At 42.8% G+C, this 15753-nt stretch overlaps 1 protein-coding gene across 13 annotated transcripts in view; it reads left to right on the top strand.

Annotated features, from left to right (window-relative positions):
- The window catches only part of LOC122553234 (bifunctional heparan sulfate N-deacetylase/N-sulfotransferase 4-like), an 879937-nt gene that overhangs the window by 854152 nt on the left and 10032 nt on the right, over positions 1–15753 (top strand). For all 13 annotated transcript variants that reach the window (XM_043696825.1, XM_043696838.1, XM_043696832.1 and 10 more), the window contains 4 exons: positions 4023–4197; positions 4305–4475; positions 7091–7200; positions 12183–12285. In XM_043696825.1, coding sequence (XP_043552760.1) covers positions 4023–4197; positions 4305–4475; positions 7091–7200; positions 12183–12285 — 559 coding nt within the window. The remainder of the gene's footprint in view (positions 1–4022; positions 4198–4304; positions 4476–7090; positions 7201–12182; positions 12286–15753) is intronic.

Below are 15753 nucleotides of genomic sequence, written 5' to 3'. Positions count from 1 at the left end.
ACCTCTCCGTCCCCACCCCAGTCTGACCTATCACCCTCACTTTGACCTCTTTCCACCTATCACATTTCCGACGCCCCTCTCCCAAGTCCCTCCTCCCTACCTTTTATCTTAGCCTGCTGGTCAAACTTTCCCCATTCCTGAAGAAGGGCTTATGCCCGAAACGTCGATTCTCCTGTTCCCTGGATGCTGCCTGACCTGCTGCGCTTTTCCAGCAACACATTTCCAGCTCTTCTAGATGGTCATAAATCCCTCAGAATCCTTTCTAACACCTTGCAGATGACAGATGTGAGACTGACTGGTCTGTAATTGCCGGGGATTTCCCTATTTCCTTTCTTGAAGAGAGGAATTACATTTGCCTCCCTCCAGTCCTCAGGTACGACTCCGTTGGAGAGCAAGGATGCAAAGATCTTCGCAAGTGGCAAAGCAATCACATTTCATGCTTCCCAAAGCAGCTGAGGGCAAATCTGGTCTGGCCCTGGCGACTTGTCAATCTTAATGTTTGTCAAATTTTTCAGCACATCAGCTTCCTCAATCTCTATCCGTTCCAGCATGCTTACCTTCTCCTCAATGGTTTCATTCACTACAAGGTCCTTTTGTTTAGTAAAGACAGAAGCAAAAAACTCATTTAGGGCTTCCCCTATCTCCTCAGACTCTATACACAAGTTCCCTATGCTATCCCTGATCGGCCCTACTCTTTCTTTGATCACTCTCTTATTCCTCACATATGTGTAAAATGCCTTTGGATTCTCCCTAATCCTTCCTGCCAAGCCTTTTTCGTGCCCCCTCCTGCTCTCCTCAGACCATTTTTGAGCTCCTTCCTCGCCTGCCTGTAATCCTCTAGAGCTGAGCAAGACCCTTGCTTCCTCCACCTTACGTAAGCTGCCTTCTTTCTTTTAACCAGAAGCTCCTCCGCTCTCGTCATCCAAGGTTCCTTTATCTTACCCCTTCGTGCCAGTCTCAGAGGAACACATTTATGCATCACTCGCAACAACTGTTCCTTAAACAGTCTCCACATGTCTATGTCAACGTACTGAGTTAGAAAACCCTCCTGAAAACACCTTACAAAAACAGTTCCTTCCAAACCATCTGCTCAAAGGAGGTTCCAGTCAATATTGGGAAAGTTAAAGTCACCCATTACAACAACCCTACTACATCCACACTTTTCCAAAATCTGCCGACCTATGCTTTCTTCAATCTCCCTGCTGCTATTGGGAGGCCTGTACTAAACGATTAATGAGGTGACTGCTCCCTTACTGTTCCTAATTTCCACCCATACTGACTCAGTAGGCAGACCCTCCTCGACAATGGTAACTTCTGTAGCTGTGATACCCTCTCTGATTAGTAGTGGTAGTTGCTCTCCAATGATAACTATGTAGGTGATTTAGAAATGCAAGGCACATGTGACACTTTTACAATAACTTGTCTGATTACATTTCCTTCCAAGGAGGCAGTTAGAGCAAACCATAGAATGATCATGGTGGTTTGTGGCTATAACGTGTAATATGCATTTTGGGACAAAAAAACGACAAGCTGATGAATGACCCAGTCAGCTTTAAGCCCTTTAACATGACTACTAATGTCCCTTGTTCACTCTGCCAGAGCATGTGGCTTTGCAAATTGCCCTGTATTGACTGAGTATTGTAGACGTCAGAGTGATACTGACTTGTGAAACACATACCTCTTCTTTCACTGCCACTGTTTTCTGGGGAACCCAATCCAATGATGCCCAATCTCCGATTTGAGTTGCCTGCTTTCCCCAGGGCTCCATGGATTACCCACTGGTATACCACATGACCAGTTTGAGCAAATACCCAGCAGTAACCAGGTTGACTTGGCAGGACTGCCTCAACTGAACATGATCTCCCCCTCAGACTGATCCCTCTACAGTGCTATTACTGACCTAACTAATCTTTGGACTTGACTAGCAGGTAACACCATGCACTCGTTGCAGCTTTTAAGGCTCTGAGCACACAGATGACTGCAGTCCTCATGAACCTCTGTCCTCTTTCCAGCTTCCTCTGAACACAGCTAAGAATATATTTTTAAAACTGCAGGAAATAACTGTACTTCAGCCCAAAGCTTGGACCTAGGTTTGAGATCAGAGTAGGAGATGAGCCAGTGATTAATTCCAGATTGAACAACATTTGCAGTGAGGGATGTGCTTCCCTTGATTTTATTGCTTTTAATATATTGGGATATATTGGGGATTTGGCAGAATTTCCACTCACTGCAGGCCTCTGTTAGGAACCAGATGTTTGATGAGACCTGACGGATTTTGGTCCCTCCCCAGTTTTTTATGCTTAGGCCGCACCTCAGCTGACAACCTCTGTCACTGTCCTTATGCAGGAGAAAGTGAGCATTGCTGATGCTGGAGATCAGAGTCGAGAGTGTGGAAAAGCACAGCAGGTTAGGCAGCATCCAAGGATTATTGCCGGAACGTGATTTTTCTGCTCCTCAGATGCTGCCTGACCGGCTGTGCTTTTCCAGCACCACATTCTTGACACTGTCATTGTGCACCAAAGGAGACTCGGGGCTTCATTATCCTCAGACTATCATCAATGCATTTATGTATTGGGAAAACAGCTATTAAGGTATCTTTCCAACCTCAACGTCATTCTCACTTTACTCCTCTTCAGAGCTCAGGTTCTAGACACTGGGAGTTCCTTCCACTCTGTTAGTCATCAAAATTTGACATAAAATTCCCAGACTTCCAATTGACAGGAGCCATTTTTAAATGTTATTTTCCCAGACATTTGGAGATCTGTCAGTCAATAGGCTGGGATTCTTTTCTCTTGAGTGTCGGAGATTGTGGGGTGATCTTATAGAGGCTTATAAAATCATGAGAGCATAGATAAGATGAATAGCAGAGGTGTTTTCCCCAGGGTGGGGAAGTTCAAAAGTAGAGGGCATAATTTCAAGTTGAGAAGGGAAACATTAAAAAGGGACCCAATGGGCAACCTTTTCAGTCAGAGGGTGGTTAGTATGTGGAATGAACTGCCAGAGGAAGCGGTCGATGCAGGTACAGTTACAACATTTAAAAGACATTGAGACAGATACATGAATACGATCGACTTAGAGTTATGGCTCAAACACAGGCAAGTGGGACTAGTTTAGTTTGGGAAACCTGATTTGGCAGGGCGAGTTGGACCGAAGGGTCTGTTTTCATGCTGTATAATTAGCAAATTGTGCCATGAACTTAGTTTAGCACTTGGCTAGCTATTACCATTGAGGAGAAAGTGAGGTCTGCAGATGCTGGAGATCAGAGCTGAAAATGTGTTGCTGGAAAAGCGCGGCAGGTCAGGCAGCATCCAGGGAACAGGAGAATCGACGTTTCGGGCATAAGCCCTTCTTCAGAAGAAGGGCTTATGCCCGAAACGTCGATTCTCCTGTTCCCTGGATGCTGCCTGACCTGCTGCGCTTTTCCAGCAACACATTTTAGCTATTACCATTTCCTGCTGTACAACAATGAACAGACTTCAATGTTTCTTCTTGTTCTGCAGACAGCACCCTTCAAACCTGCAACCTCTACCACCTCAAAGAACAAAAGACGGTAGATGCATGGGAACCCCACTGCAGTCACGATTATTTTCAAACCACACATTGTATCACAGTTCCTTCATTGTCACTGGATCAAATCCTGGAGCCTCCCTTCCTAACAGTACAGTGGCTGTATCTATTTCACCCTCCTCCACACCCACAAACTGCAGCAGTTAAAGAAGATGGCTCATCATCACCTTCTCAAGGGCAAGTAGGGATGGATGATAAATGGAGGCGTAGCCATTGATACCCGCATCACATGAGTGAATGAAACAAAACATTTCTCATGTATGGTGTATATCAAAAGCACTTTATAAATGCAAGCTCCATTTAGCTTTGGACAGCATTGCCTGCACTTGATTGGTAATTCAGCCAATTACACAACAGAGTTCATAGTGTTAATGATTTCAGGCATAAACCACTGTAGTACTACTCTGTTGTGTTCAAAGTAATGAATATTTACTTCTTCTGTTCTAATTTCATAGGTACATGAATTTTTTCCCCATCCCTTCCAACATGACCACAGACTTTCTGTTTGAGAAAAGTGCAAACTACTTTCATTCAGAGGATGCTCCGAAGCGAGCTGCAGCCCTCTTGCCAAAGGTGAAGATAATCACCATCCTCATCAACCCTTCAGATCGGGCCTACTCCTGGTACCAGGTAACCTTCGACCCTTCTGCTTTCTTACATTTAATTATGTTGAGCACCCTCTTTTTAACTGATCCATGACGCCGTCTGAATTTTCCATTTCTTCCAATATCCATCAGCACCAGCGAGCACATGAGGATCCCGCTGCCCTTCGGTATAGTTTTTATGAGGTGATCACGGCAGGTCGGCGAGCTGTTCCTGAGCTTCGGGCCCTTCATAATCGGTGTCTGGTGCCTGGCTGGTATGCAGCACACATCGAAAGGTGGCTAACATACTACCCAACTCGACAGGTGAGCACCGAAACAGGCAAGAATCCTTCTGTTCCACTTACATGTGATAGGTTATGCATCTCTCAGTTGCAGTTTATTCAGCTCTGTGTATTTTTCAACCTCTCTGTGTTATTTTCCTGGTCGTCAGGAAGGACAGGTAAAGACATTCTGAAGGCCTTCTATTCCACTCCATGATTTTAATGGTGAGGTTCTCTGTCTTGGGAGACAGTGGACTGTGCCCAAGATGTATATCAGTTCTGGATTGAATGTTGTCTGTTGTGGCTGTGAAGCTCAAATTACAGCTCACCTGGAAGAATAGTACTGTCCCAAGCTCAGCTGATTATCTTTTTCCTTCTTCAGCGCTTTCCTTCCACCATCTGGTCATTTCTTTTCCCTTTTTCTGCCCCCTCACGGTTCCTGACAGCTTTTCTCCATCTAGTCACAGTAAGGGCTTCCTATAAATTGACATCAATTCCAGGCAACTCATACAGTCATGGAGGTGTACAGCATGGAAACAGACTCTTCGGTTCGATTCGTCCACGCCGACCAGATATCCTATATAAATCTAGTCCCATTTGCCAGCATTTGGCTCACATCCCTGTAAATGCTTCCTAATCATATACCTATACAGATGCCTTTTAAATATTGTAATCATACCAGTCTCCTCCACCTTCTTTGGCAGCTCATTCCATTCACGCACTACCGTCCGCGTGAGCACGTTATCCCTCAGGTCCCTTTTAAATCTTTCCCCTCTCACTTTAAACCTATGCCCACTAGGTTTGGACTCCCCCCATCCTGCAGAAAATACTTTAACTATTTATCCTATCCATCCCCTTCATGATTTTATTAACCTCTACATACCTCTCACCCCTCAGTTTCTGACATTCCAGGGAAAACAGCCTCAGCCTATTCAGCCTCTCCCTAGAGCTCAAATCCTCTAACCCCTACAATATCCTTATAATTTTTTTCTGAACCTGTCAAGTTTCACAACATCCTTCCAAAGCAGAGAGACCAGAATTCAAGATCTTCTTTGTAGACTTCTTTGTACCACAGAGGTGTTCACTTACGACTAAAACATGATCAAAAGAATTCTGCATAATGATTTTTCTCAATCTCTATTTTAAGCCAACTTCAATTCTGTGGTTATTACAATATCTGAGCACTGGTGGAAATCGTTGTACTTGTTTAAGTGAATGGTAATGCTAGATCCCAAGCTATTCATTTCTTCTTAAGAGTCAAGGACTAGATTGGCTTTGGCACCTATTTCTCTGGGAAATAGGGAAAGGGGCAGAGAGATTGCATACAGCAGAAGAAACTGGCATTATATGGCAGGTGGTGTTCCTGCCAATTAGCAGGACCCTCATTTTCTTCTTGTCCTTTCCAGGTAACCTAGTCCAGTGGACAGACTTGCAGCTGAGGAGCTTTGATGACAATCCCTGGAAGTAGGGAAGGGTAAAGACCTGACAGTCAGAATGGGAGAGAGAAGTTGTGATTGATTGTGGGCGAAAAGTTATGATTAGCTGTGGACAAGTATACGTGACTAGGTTACGGGAAAGAGATCAGACAATTAAGGCTTAAGGAGATCAAAGGTGGGGAGAGCTGGGGAGTACTCTGCTATATTTACTGTTATGTAATTGGCATTTGTCTCTACTAAAAGGGGAGGGCAAATTTGATTTTTGTTTTTAAGCCGTTCTCTGTATGTGGAGAATTTGTATTGAGTTTCACTTCCTTTATGGTACAAGTTACGTAACATGAATGAACTTACACTTGTAGGGTTTTGATAGCTGCAGCAAAAGCAGGCTCCTCAAAGTTGCATTTGCATATTTGCACCATTTTCTAACCTAGCTACGTGTGCTCAAGTGAGCTCAGCTCAAAAACTGGTGATCTTTATGATGTCAGAAATGACTTGATTTGAAGTTTTTAAAAAGTTCATGTTAATCTGGTATTAGTATTTTTTGAAGCTTTGACTATAAAATTTGAAAACCTTGCCTGCCACATGAGATACAATTGCACTGCATCCATTGTGAAGCATTGTAACAACATCAACATTTTCTCACATGTGACTTTTGCTACCCAGCTTGGATACAATCAAGTTTCAACTTTTATATTGGTGTAAAACAAACTTCACATCCCTTCAGAAAACATGCACTACAACTTGATACTTGGTAAGACACCAATGCAATTGTCACCTTAGTAGCTTTTAACCAATTATTTTGAAGAATTAAAGTCACACGGTAATATTTATAACTTTTTCACAGTCAGGACTATTTTTTTGACAGCCCACATACAGTTGCGACATCAAACCATGTCAGGAATTAACAAATTTAAGTTTGGTCTTCCCAGCCATCTGGGAAGAATTTTGAATTGAGAGCTGCTAATTTTATTTGCAAACTGGTGGCAGTAAATTCAGTGCTGTCTGCCAAAGGGATGTCTAACCCATGACAGCAAATCAGTCATGTCTTAGCCACAATCACTCACCACAAGGGTGTGGAGCAGTTACCTAAATCAATGCGTTGCCGAATGACAGCTGAACAGATGTGAAGAGTTATATTTTATTTATATTCTTACTTTGATCCTGTGTTTGTATTTTAATGATTTATTGTCCAGCAATGTAATCTGACTGGAACTGGTTTTAGTTACACATTATAGATGGGCACAAGCTGAGAACAGATCCTGCTGCAGTAATGGATGGTGTGCAGAAATTCCTTGGAGTTTCCCAATACTACAATTATTCTCAGGCCCTCACGTAAGTTTATATAAATGTATTTATATATGAATATATCTGCGTGTATGACTTTAGTAATGGATAAATGTTATATTGATATTGTAACGTTTTATGTTCTGTGTTCTAAATGTTCAGTAAGCCATTGTTAAGAATAAATGTATGAGTTAGGAGCAGGAGTTGGCAATTTGGCACCTTGAGCTTGCTCCACCATTTAATAAGATATTGTCTGATCTGATTTAACACAGGACTTTATGGTCACAGTAATAATGAATGTGGCTTCATGCCCACTGCAGCAAACTAAAATGACTTCACACGTACAAAATGAGTACATGACTATACCTTGGTCCGTCTGGCCGAAATTGTATTCTTAATCTAATCCTTTCTTCAACAAAAATCAACGTCGAGTAACCTTCATTCTCAGCAATGCTTTCTGTCACTGTAAACACAATTTATTTTAGCAAAAAGCATTTGTGGCATAGCTATTTGGTGTTTTGTATTTGAAAATGGCAGGGATGGGACTTATTTTTGCAGATCTTCCAGGATTCTCAAGTTTGATAATAAAGACTTTAGGCACCTCCCAGGAGGTGGTGAGGAAGGTGATTAGAAAGGCAACGAATTGGAATGAGAAGTTCCCCTGCCTCCTATAGTCTTTTGTCCAACAATTTACTATGAACATTGACTTCAAGAGTATAGGCTAGATTTCCAAAATAACAATTGTTCAATTTTGGGCAATCTTCATAGCAGAGTGGAAAACCGGTCGGTGAGCCGGTTACAACAGTTTCCTGTTAACAATGAGCATTTCTTGGACCCTCCCTTAGAAGTGACTTCTGACATTGAAATTGGCTGCCCCAAAGTAGATTGGCACATTCTGATGAGGCGAATGTGGAATTTGCATATGCATACTCTGGGGTATGTCAGAATGTCGGGTTGAGATCACAATCAGATCAGACAATATCTTATTAAATGGTGGAGCAAGCTCAAAGTGCCAAATTGCCAACTCCTGCTCCTAACTCATACATTTATTCTTAACAATGGCTTACTGACATTTAGAACACAGAACATAAAACGTTACAGCATGGTGCAAATCTTTCGGCCCTTGATGTTGTGCCAACCTGTGAAATTAGTCTGATGCCCATCTAACCTGTACTATTTCATTACTATCCATATGTATGTCCAAAGCCCATTTAAATGCTCTTAACGTCAACGAGTCTACTACTGTTGCAGGCAGGCTGTTCCATGCCCCTACTACTCTGTGAATGAAGAAATTACCCCGGTATCTGTCCTAAATCTATCATCCCTCAATTTAAAGCTATGTCCCCTCGTGTTAGCCTTCACCATCTGAGGAAAAGTGTTCTCACTGTTCCCCCTATCTAACCCTCTGGTTATCTAATATGTCTCGATTAAGTCACCTCTCAACCTTCTTCTCTCCAATGAAAATTGCCTCAGTTCCCTCAGCCTTTCCTTGTAAGACCTTTCCTCCATACCACACAACATCCTAGTAAATCTCCTCTGAACCCTTACCAAAGCTTCCACATCCTTCTTATAATGCGGCGACCAGATCTGTACACAATACTCCAGGTGCGGCCTTACCAGTGTCTTGTACAGCTGAAGCATGAGCTTGTGGCTCCGAAACTCAATCCCCTACCAATGAATGCCAAGATACCACATTTCTTCTTAACAAACGTATCAACCTGGCTGGCAACTTTCAGGGATTTATGCACCTGGACACTGAGATCTCTCTGTTCATTTACATTGCCAAGAATTTTACCATTAGCCCAGTACTCTGCATTCCTGTTACTTCTTATGAAGTGAACTACGTCACACTTTTCCACATTAAACTCCACTTTCCACTTCTTAACCCAGCTCTGCATCTTACCTATGTCCCTCTGTAACCCACAACATCTTTCGGCACTATCCCCAACTCTGCCTTACCTTAGTGTCATCCGCAAATTTACTAACCCATCCTTATACGCCCACATCCAGATAATTTATAAAAATGACAAACAGCAGTGGCCCCAAAACAGATCTTTGTGGCACACCACTGGCAACTGAGCTCCAGGATGAACATTTCCCATCAACCACCACCCTCTGTCTTCTTCCAGCGAGCCAATTTCTGATCCAAACCATTAAATCACCATCAATCCCGAAACTCCGTATTTTTGTACAATAGCCTACAATAGCTTGTGCGTCGCTCCGAAAGCTAGTGTGCTTCCAATTAAACCTGTTGGACTATAACCTGGTGTTGTGTGATTTTTAACTTTGTACACCCCAGTCCAACATCGGCATCTCCAAATCATTCATAAAACCATGTTGACTATCCCTAATCAAATTATTCCTTTCCAGATTATTATAAATCCAATCTCTTATAACCTTTTCCCACACCTTACCCCAAATTGAAGTAAGGCTCACTGGCCTATAATTACCAGGGTTGTCCCGACTCCCCTTCTTAAACAAGGGAACAACATTTGCTATCCTCCAGTCTTCTGGCACTACTCCTGTCAACAATGATGACATAAAGATCAAAGCCAAAGGCTCTACAATCTCCTCCCTGGCTTCCCAGAGAATCCGAGGATAAATCCCATCCCAATCTTATCTGTTTTCAGATCTTCCAAAATTGCTGAAACCTCCTCTTTGTCAACCGCAATCCCACCTAATCTAGTAGCCTGTATCTCTATATTTTCATTAACATTGCCCTTTTCTAATGTGAATACTGATGAAAAGTATTCATTAAGAGCTTCTCCTCTGTCCTCAGATCCCACACACAGCTTTCCCCTACTGTCTTTGATTGGCCCTAATCTTACTCTAGCTATTCTTATATTTCTGATATATCTATAGAAGACCTTAGGGTTTTCCTTGATCCTATCCACCAACAACTTCTCATGTCCCCTCCTGGCTCTTCTTAGCCCTCTCTTTAATTTTTTTCTGGCTAACTTATAACTCTCAAGCCCCCTAACTGAGCCTTCGCGCCTCATCCTCACATAAGTCTTCTTTTCCTTGACAAGAGCTTCAACTTCTTAAGTAAACCATGGCTCCCTCTCTCGACAATTACTTCCCTGCCTGATAGGTATATACTTATCAAAGGCCTGCAGTAGCTGTTCCTTGAATAAGCTCCACATTTCAATTGTGTCCATCCCTTACGGTTTCCTTCCCCATCCTATGCATCCTAAATCTTGCCTAATTTCATCATACCCAGTTATACCTCTTTCCCTGCTGTATATACCTATCCCTGCCCATTGCTATTGTAAACATAACCGAATTGTGGTCACTATCGCCAGTGTTCACCTACCTCCAAATCTAACACCTGGCTGGGGTTCGTTCCCCAGTACCAAATCCAGTATGTCATCACCCCTTGTTGACCTGTCTATATACTGTGTCAGAAAACCCTCCTGCACACATTGAACAAAAACTGATCCATCTAGACTACCTGAACTATAGTATTCCCAGTCAATATTGGGGAAGTTAAAGTTCTCCATAACAACTATTCTGTTACTCTTGCTCCTATCGAGAATCATCTTTGCTATCCTTTTCTCTACATCCCTGGAACAATTCAGAGGCCTGTAGAAAACTCCCAACAAGGTGACCTCTCCTTTCCTGTTTCTAACCTCAGCCCAAACTACCTCAGTGGATGAGTCCTCAAACATTATCTCAGCTGCTGTAATATTACCCTTGAATAACAAGGCCACACATCCCCTCTTTTACCATCTTCTTACTGAAACATCTAAATCCCAAGTTTGCAACAACCATTTGAGTTACATTTTCTGTCATTGTGAATTTAGCAACACTTAACAGTAGTCAGGCCGGCGGTCAGTATTGCTCAAGCTGGCAGACAACCGGTAATGATTAAATGCTCGGTCCTGATGAGTGTAATCAATCATGGTAAAATCAATGTACCCTCGCCTGTTGGCAGAATTTGCTCTTTGCCTCGTAGGAGCACTACCAAGAAATACTGTTGAAAATGAAATGACTTCAGGAACTTTGACAGTGTCAATGGTTGTCAGTGATAGTGTCCCCCAAGGAACATTTCTGCGCATGTATAAGGTTCTAGAGGCTTCATGCTGAGTGTCACACAATTATATAATTGTACCTTCATTTTGTTACATAATTGTCATTGAAATAAATTTTAATCTAGTTATTGAACTAATATCTATAAACTTGAAAATCTAACGTGAATGCTTCAATAGCAGTTGTGGAGAGAGAAAATGATGTGGTAAAGTTCCATTGTTCATGGTCCAGGCTTCGTAAACTTGCTTCTCCACGCAGTTCCTATTGTACACTTTCTCTGCCTGCTTCAAGTCTGATATTCACTTATTCATATTTATGGAAAAATATTAAAATAAAAATGACTTCCTGGAATAGAAAGTGCACTCTGCATTCATCTTGCTCGCCACCAAGTTTGGCATTGACAAAAATCACTATTTATGAGATGTTCTGGGAACATATCCTCCACAAGTGGCAGGACGTCACAGCATTGAACTCAAACCAACTGTTAGTATTGATTTATACTGATTCATTACAATGAGAATTAAAACCTCAATGAGAGGCCTGATTCGAAGTTTACTGCCATTATTTTATTTTTGCAAGGTTCATCATTTTTCTGTCATTTCAATACTGACATTAGGTTATCCTGAAGATGATCAGCTTTAAGTCTTGATTTGTTATCGAGTAGAAGTTATCAAGTAAAAGTTTTGGCAATTAAACCCATTAAACTGAGCTTGATTTCCTTTTAGACAGCTAAATAAACTTTATTGATAAAGCATTTCCTGAATTGATTTTGTCAAATTGTGTCTTCCTGTTATTGACCAGATAAATACAAACTATGAGAATTTGGTAGGGAGTGATATTGTCTGGAAATGAAGATTTTTGAAGCAATCGATTGAATTGCTGAGTAGATTTACTTGTTATTTTTCCCTGTTAGATTTTAGTATAAAAATATTCTGTAGTAGTGTTCCATAAGTGTTGCTACTATTAATAGCAAGTAGTTAAAGTTGAATTATGAATTTCAGGTTTGATCCGCAAAAGGGCTTCTGGTGCCAGTTGCTTGAAGGAGGAAAGACAAAGTGTCTGGGGAAAAGCAAAGGCAGGAAGTATCCAGCCATGGACGTAGAGGTATTGCTGTTTTAAAAAGAGTACACACAAACATAATCCTTTTTCATGTTTAATGCACTGTGGTCTTAATTTGCATCACAAACCCTTGGCCCAGGAAACCACATGGGAAGAATTTCTAATTCTTTCTACATTGCGAGGTACATCTCAAGGCCACATGTTAGGCAGCAGAGTACAATTTTCTGATGCATCACGTATAAGAACTCATAATATTTCCATTCTGAATTCCTGATTGTATCTGCAGCTTTAAAAATGCTTAATTTTATCATGTCTGGCCATACCAGGAGCTGACTAGGAACAGCAGAAAATCATGAGACATATATTTTTACAGACAGTTATGTCTGTATATTGGAAGACGTTGGTTGATACAAAACTATCGGCTATGCCATAACCTTTGAAAATGTGTTTACGAGTATGCATTCATTCAGTCTTCTCGGTGATTTAATGAGTACATTCATTTTACAGACCTCTTCTGAATTCAAACTAGGCATCTCTTCATCACATTAGTCTTCCAATTTCAGACATTCAGTTATCTAGAAAGAGTTGTCTTTGAGGCCCACTTTTAGAGCACAAGAAATAGCATCAAGAGAAGACCATGTGACCAATTGAGCCCACTTTACCATTCAATAGGCTGTTTTGACCCACAGGGGTAGCATGTAATAAACTGAGCAATGCTATTCCCAGTGTTGTACCAAATGGTGAAACTTTTTTTAAAAGTAGGAATAGTGCCCCAGACTACAAAACTGAAAGCATGAATGATGTTGCTGTATTAACCAAGGATTATTATTTCTGACAAGCAATTAGAGAAAGCAGAGTTGCCATTTTGGTTTCAGTGACCCTTCCTCAAATCTGAGGGGTCACTAGTAACCTTGCATCTTGAACCTGAAAGGGAATTCACTTCATTAGGATGACAGTGGAGGTCAAACTAAAAGCATTGTCTTCGATAAGTGATTGATAGGATGAGTGCGGCTCCAGTAACGCTCAAACTTGACACCACCCAGGACAAAGCGACCCGTTTGATTGGCACCACCTTCCCAAATATTCACTTTCTCCACTTCTAACACTCATTAGCAACAGTGTATATTGTCTTCGAGATGCACTGCAGAAATTCACCAAGGCTCATAGAGTCATAGAGATGTACAGCATGGAAACAGACCCTTCGGTCCAACCTGTCCATGCCAACCAGATATCCCAACACAATCTAGTCCCACCTGCCAGCACCCGGCCCATATCCCTCCAAACCCTTCCGATTCATATACCCATCCAAATGCCTCTTAAATGTTGTAATTGTACCAGCTTCCACCACATCCTCTGGCAGGTCATTCCATATATGTACCACCCTCTGCATGAAAATGTTGCCCCTTCGGTCTCTTTTATATCTTTCCCCTCTGACCGTAAACCTATGCCCTCTAGTTCTGGACTCCCTGATCCCAGGGAAAATACTTTGTCTATTTATCCTATCGTAAAGGTAAAAACAATTACTGTAGATGCTGGAAACCAGATTCTGGATTAGTGGTGCTGGAAAAGCACAGCAGTTCAGGCAGCATCAGAGGAACAGTAAAATCGACATTTCGGGCAAAAGCCCTTCATCAGGAATACAGGCAGAGTGCCTGAAGGGTGTGTTCCAAGGCGAAAGATGAGGCGTTCTTCCTCCAGGCGTCTGATGGTGAGGGAGCGGCGGTGAAGGAAGCCCAGGACCTCCATGTCCTCGGCAGAGTGGGAGGGGGAGTTGAAATGCTGGGCCACAGAGCAGTGGGGTTGATTGGTGCAGGTTTCCCAGAGATGTTCCCTAAAGTGCTCTGCTAGGAGGTGTCCAGTCTCCCCAATGTAGAGGAGACCGCATCGGGAGCAACGGATACAATAAGTGATATTGGTGGATGTGCAGGTAAAAACTTTGATGGATGTGGAAGGCTCCTTTAGGGCCTTGGATGGAGGTGAGGGAGGAGGTATGGGCACAGGTTTTGCAATTCTTGCAGTGGCAGGGGAAGGTGCCAGGATGGGAGGGTGCGGTGTAGGGGGGCGTGGACCTGACCATGTAGTCACGGTCTTTGCGGAAGGCGGAGAGGGGTGGGGAGGGAAATATATCCATGGTGGTGGGGTCCGTTTGGAGGTGGCAGAAATGTCGGCGGATGATTTGGTTTATGCGAATGTTGGTAGGTTGGAAGGTGAGCACCAGGGGCGTTCTGTCCTTGTTACCTTTGGAGGGGTGGGGTCTGAGGGCGGAGGTGCGGAATGTGGACGAGATGCATTGGAGGGTATCTTTAACCACGTGGGAAGAGAAGCTGCAGTCTCTAAAGAAGGGAGGCCATCTGGTGTGTTCTGTGGTGGAACTAGTCCTCCTGGGAGCAGATACGGCGGAGGCGGAGGAATTGGGAATATGGGATGGCATTTTTGCAGGAGGTAGGGTGGGAAGAGATGTAAACCAGGTAGCTGTGGGAGTCGGTGGGTTTGCAAAAAATGTCAGTGTCAAGTCGTTCGTCATTAATGGAGCTGGAGAGGTCCAGGAAAGGAAGGGAGGTGTCAGAGATGGTCCAGGTAAATTTAAGGTCAGAGTGGAAGCTGATGAATTGCTCAACCTCCTTGCGGGAACACGAGGTGGTGCCAATGCAGTCATCAATGTAGAGGAGGAAGAGGTGGGGAGTGGTGCTGGTGTAATTATGGAAGATGGACTGTTCTCAGCACATTGGCCTATCTGGTCCAGATTCTGTTGTAATCTGAGGTAACCCTCTTCGCTGTCCATTACACCTCCAATGTTAGTGTCATCTGCAAACTTACTAACTGTACGTCTTATGCTCACATCCAAATCATTTATCCTATCCATGCCCCTCATAATTCTGTAAACCTCTATAAGGTCACCCCTCAGCCTCTGACGCTCCAGGGAAAACAACCCCAGCCTGTTCAGCCTCTCCCTATAGCTCAAATCCTCCAACCCTAGCAACATCCTTGTAAATCTTTTCTGAACCATTTCAAGTTTCACAATATCTTTTCGATAGGAGGGAGACCAGAATTGCACGCAATATTCCAACAGTGGCCTAACCAATGTCCTGTTCAGCCACAACATGACCTCCCAACTCCTGTACTCAATACTCTGACCAATAAAGAAAAGCATACCAAACGCCTTCTTCACTATCCTATCTACGTGCGACTCCACTTTCAAGGAGATATGAACCTGCACTCCAAGGTCTCTTTGTTCAGCAACACTCCCTAGGACCTTACCATTAAGTGTATAAGTCCTGCTCAGATTTGCTTTCCTAAAATGCAGCACCTTGCATTTATCTGAATTAAACTCCATTTGCCACTTCTCAGCCCATTGGCCCATCTGATCCAGATCCTGTTGTAATCTGAAGTAACCCTCTTTGCTGTCCACTACAACTCCAATTTTGGTGTCATCTGCAAACTTACTAACTGTACCTCTTAAGCTCGTATCCAAATCATTTATGTAAATGACAAAAAGTAGAGGACTCAACATCG

The sequence above is a fragment of the Chiloscyllium plagiosum genome, chromosome 1 (genome assembly GCF_004010195.1).
Source record: "Chiloscyllium plagiosum isolate BGI_BamShark_2017 chromosome 1, ASM401019v2, whole genome shotgun sequence".
Taxonomy (NCBI): Eukaryota; Metazoa; Chordata; class Chondrichthyes; order Orectolobiformes; family Hemiscylliidae; genus Chiloscyllium; species Chiloscyllium plagiosum.
Note: the sequence above shows the minus strand (reverse complement) of the source record. Positions and strands in the feature narration are given on the sequence as shown.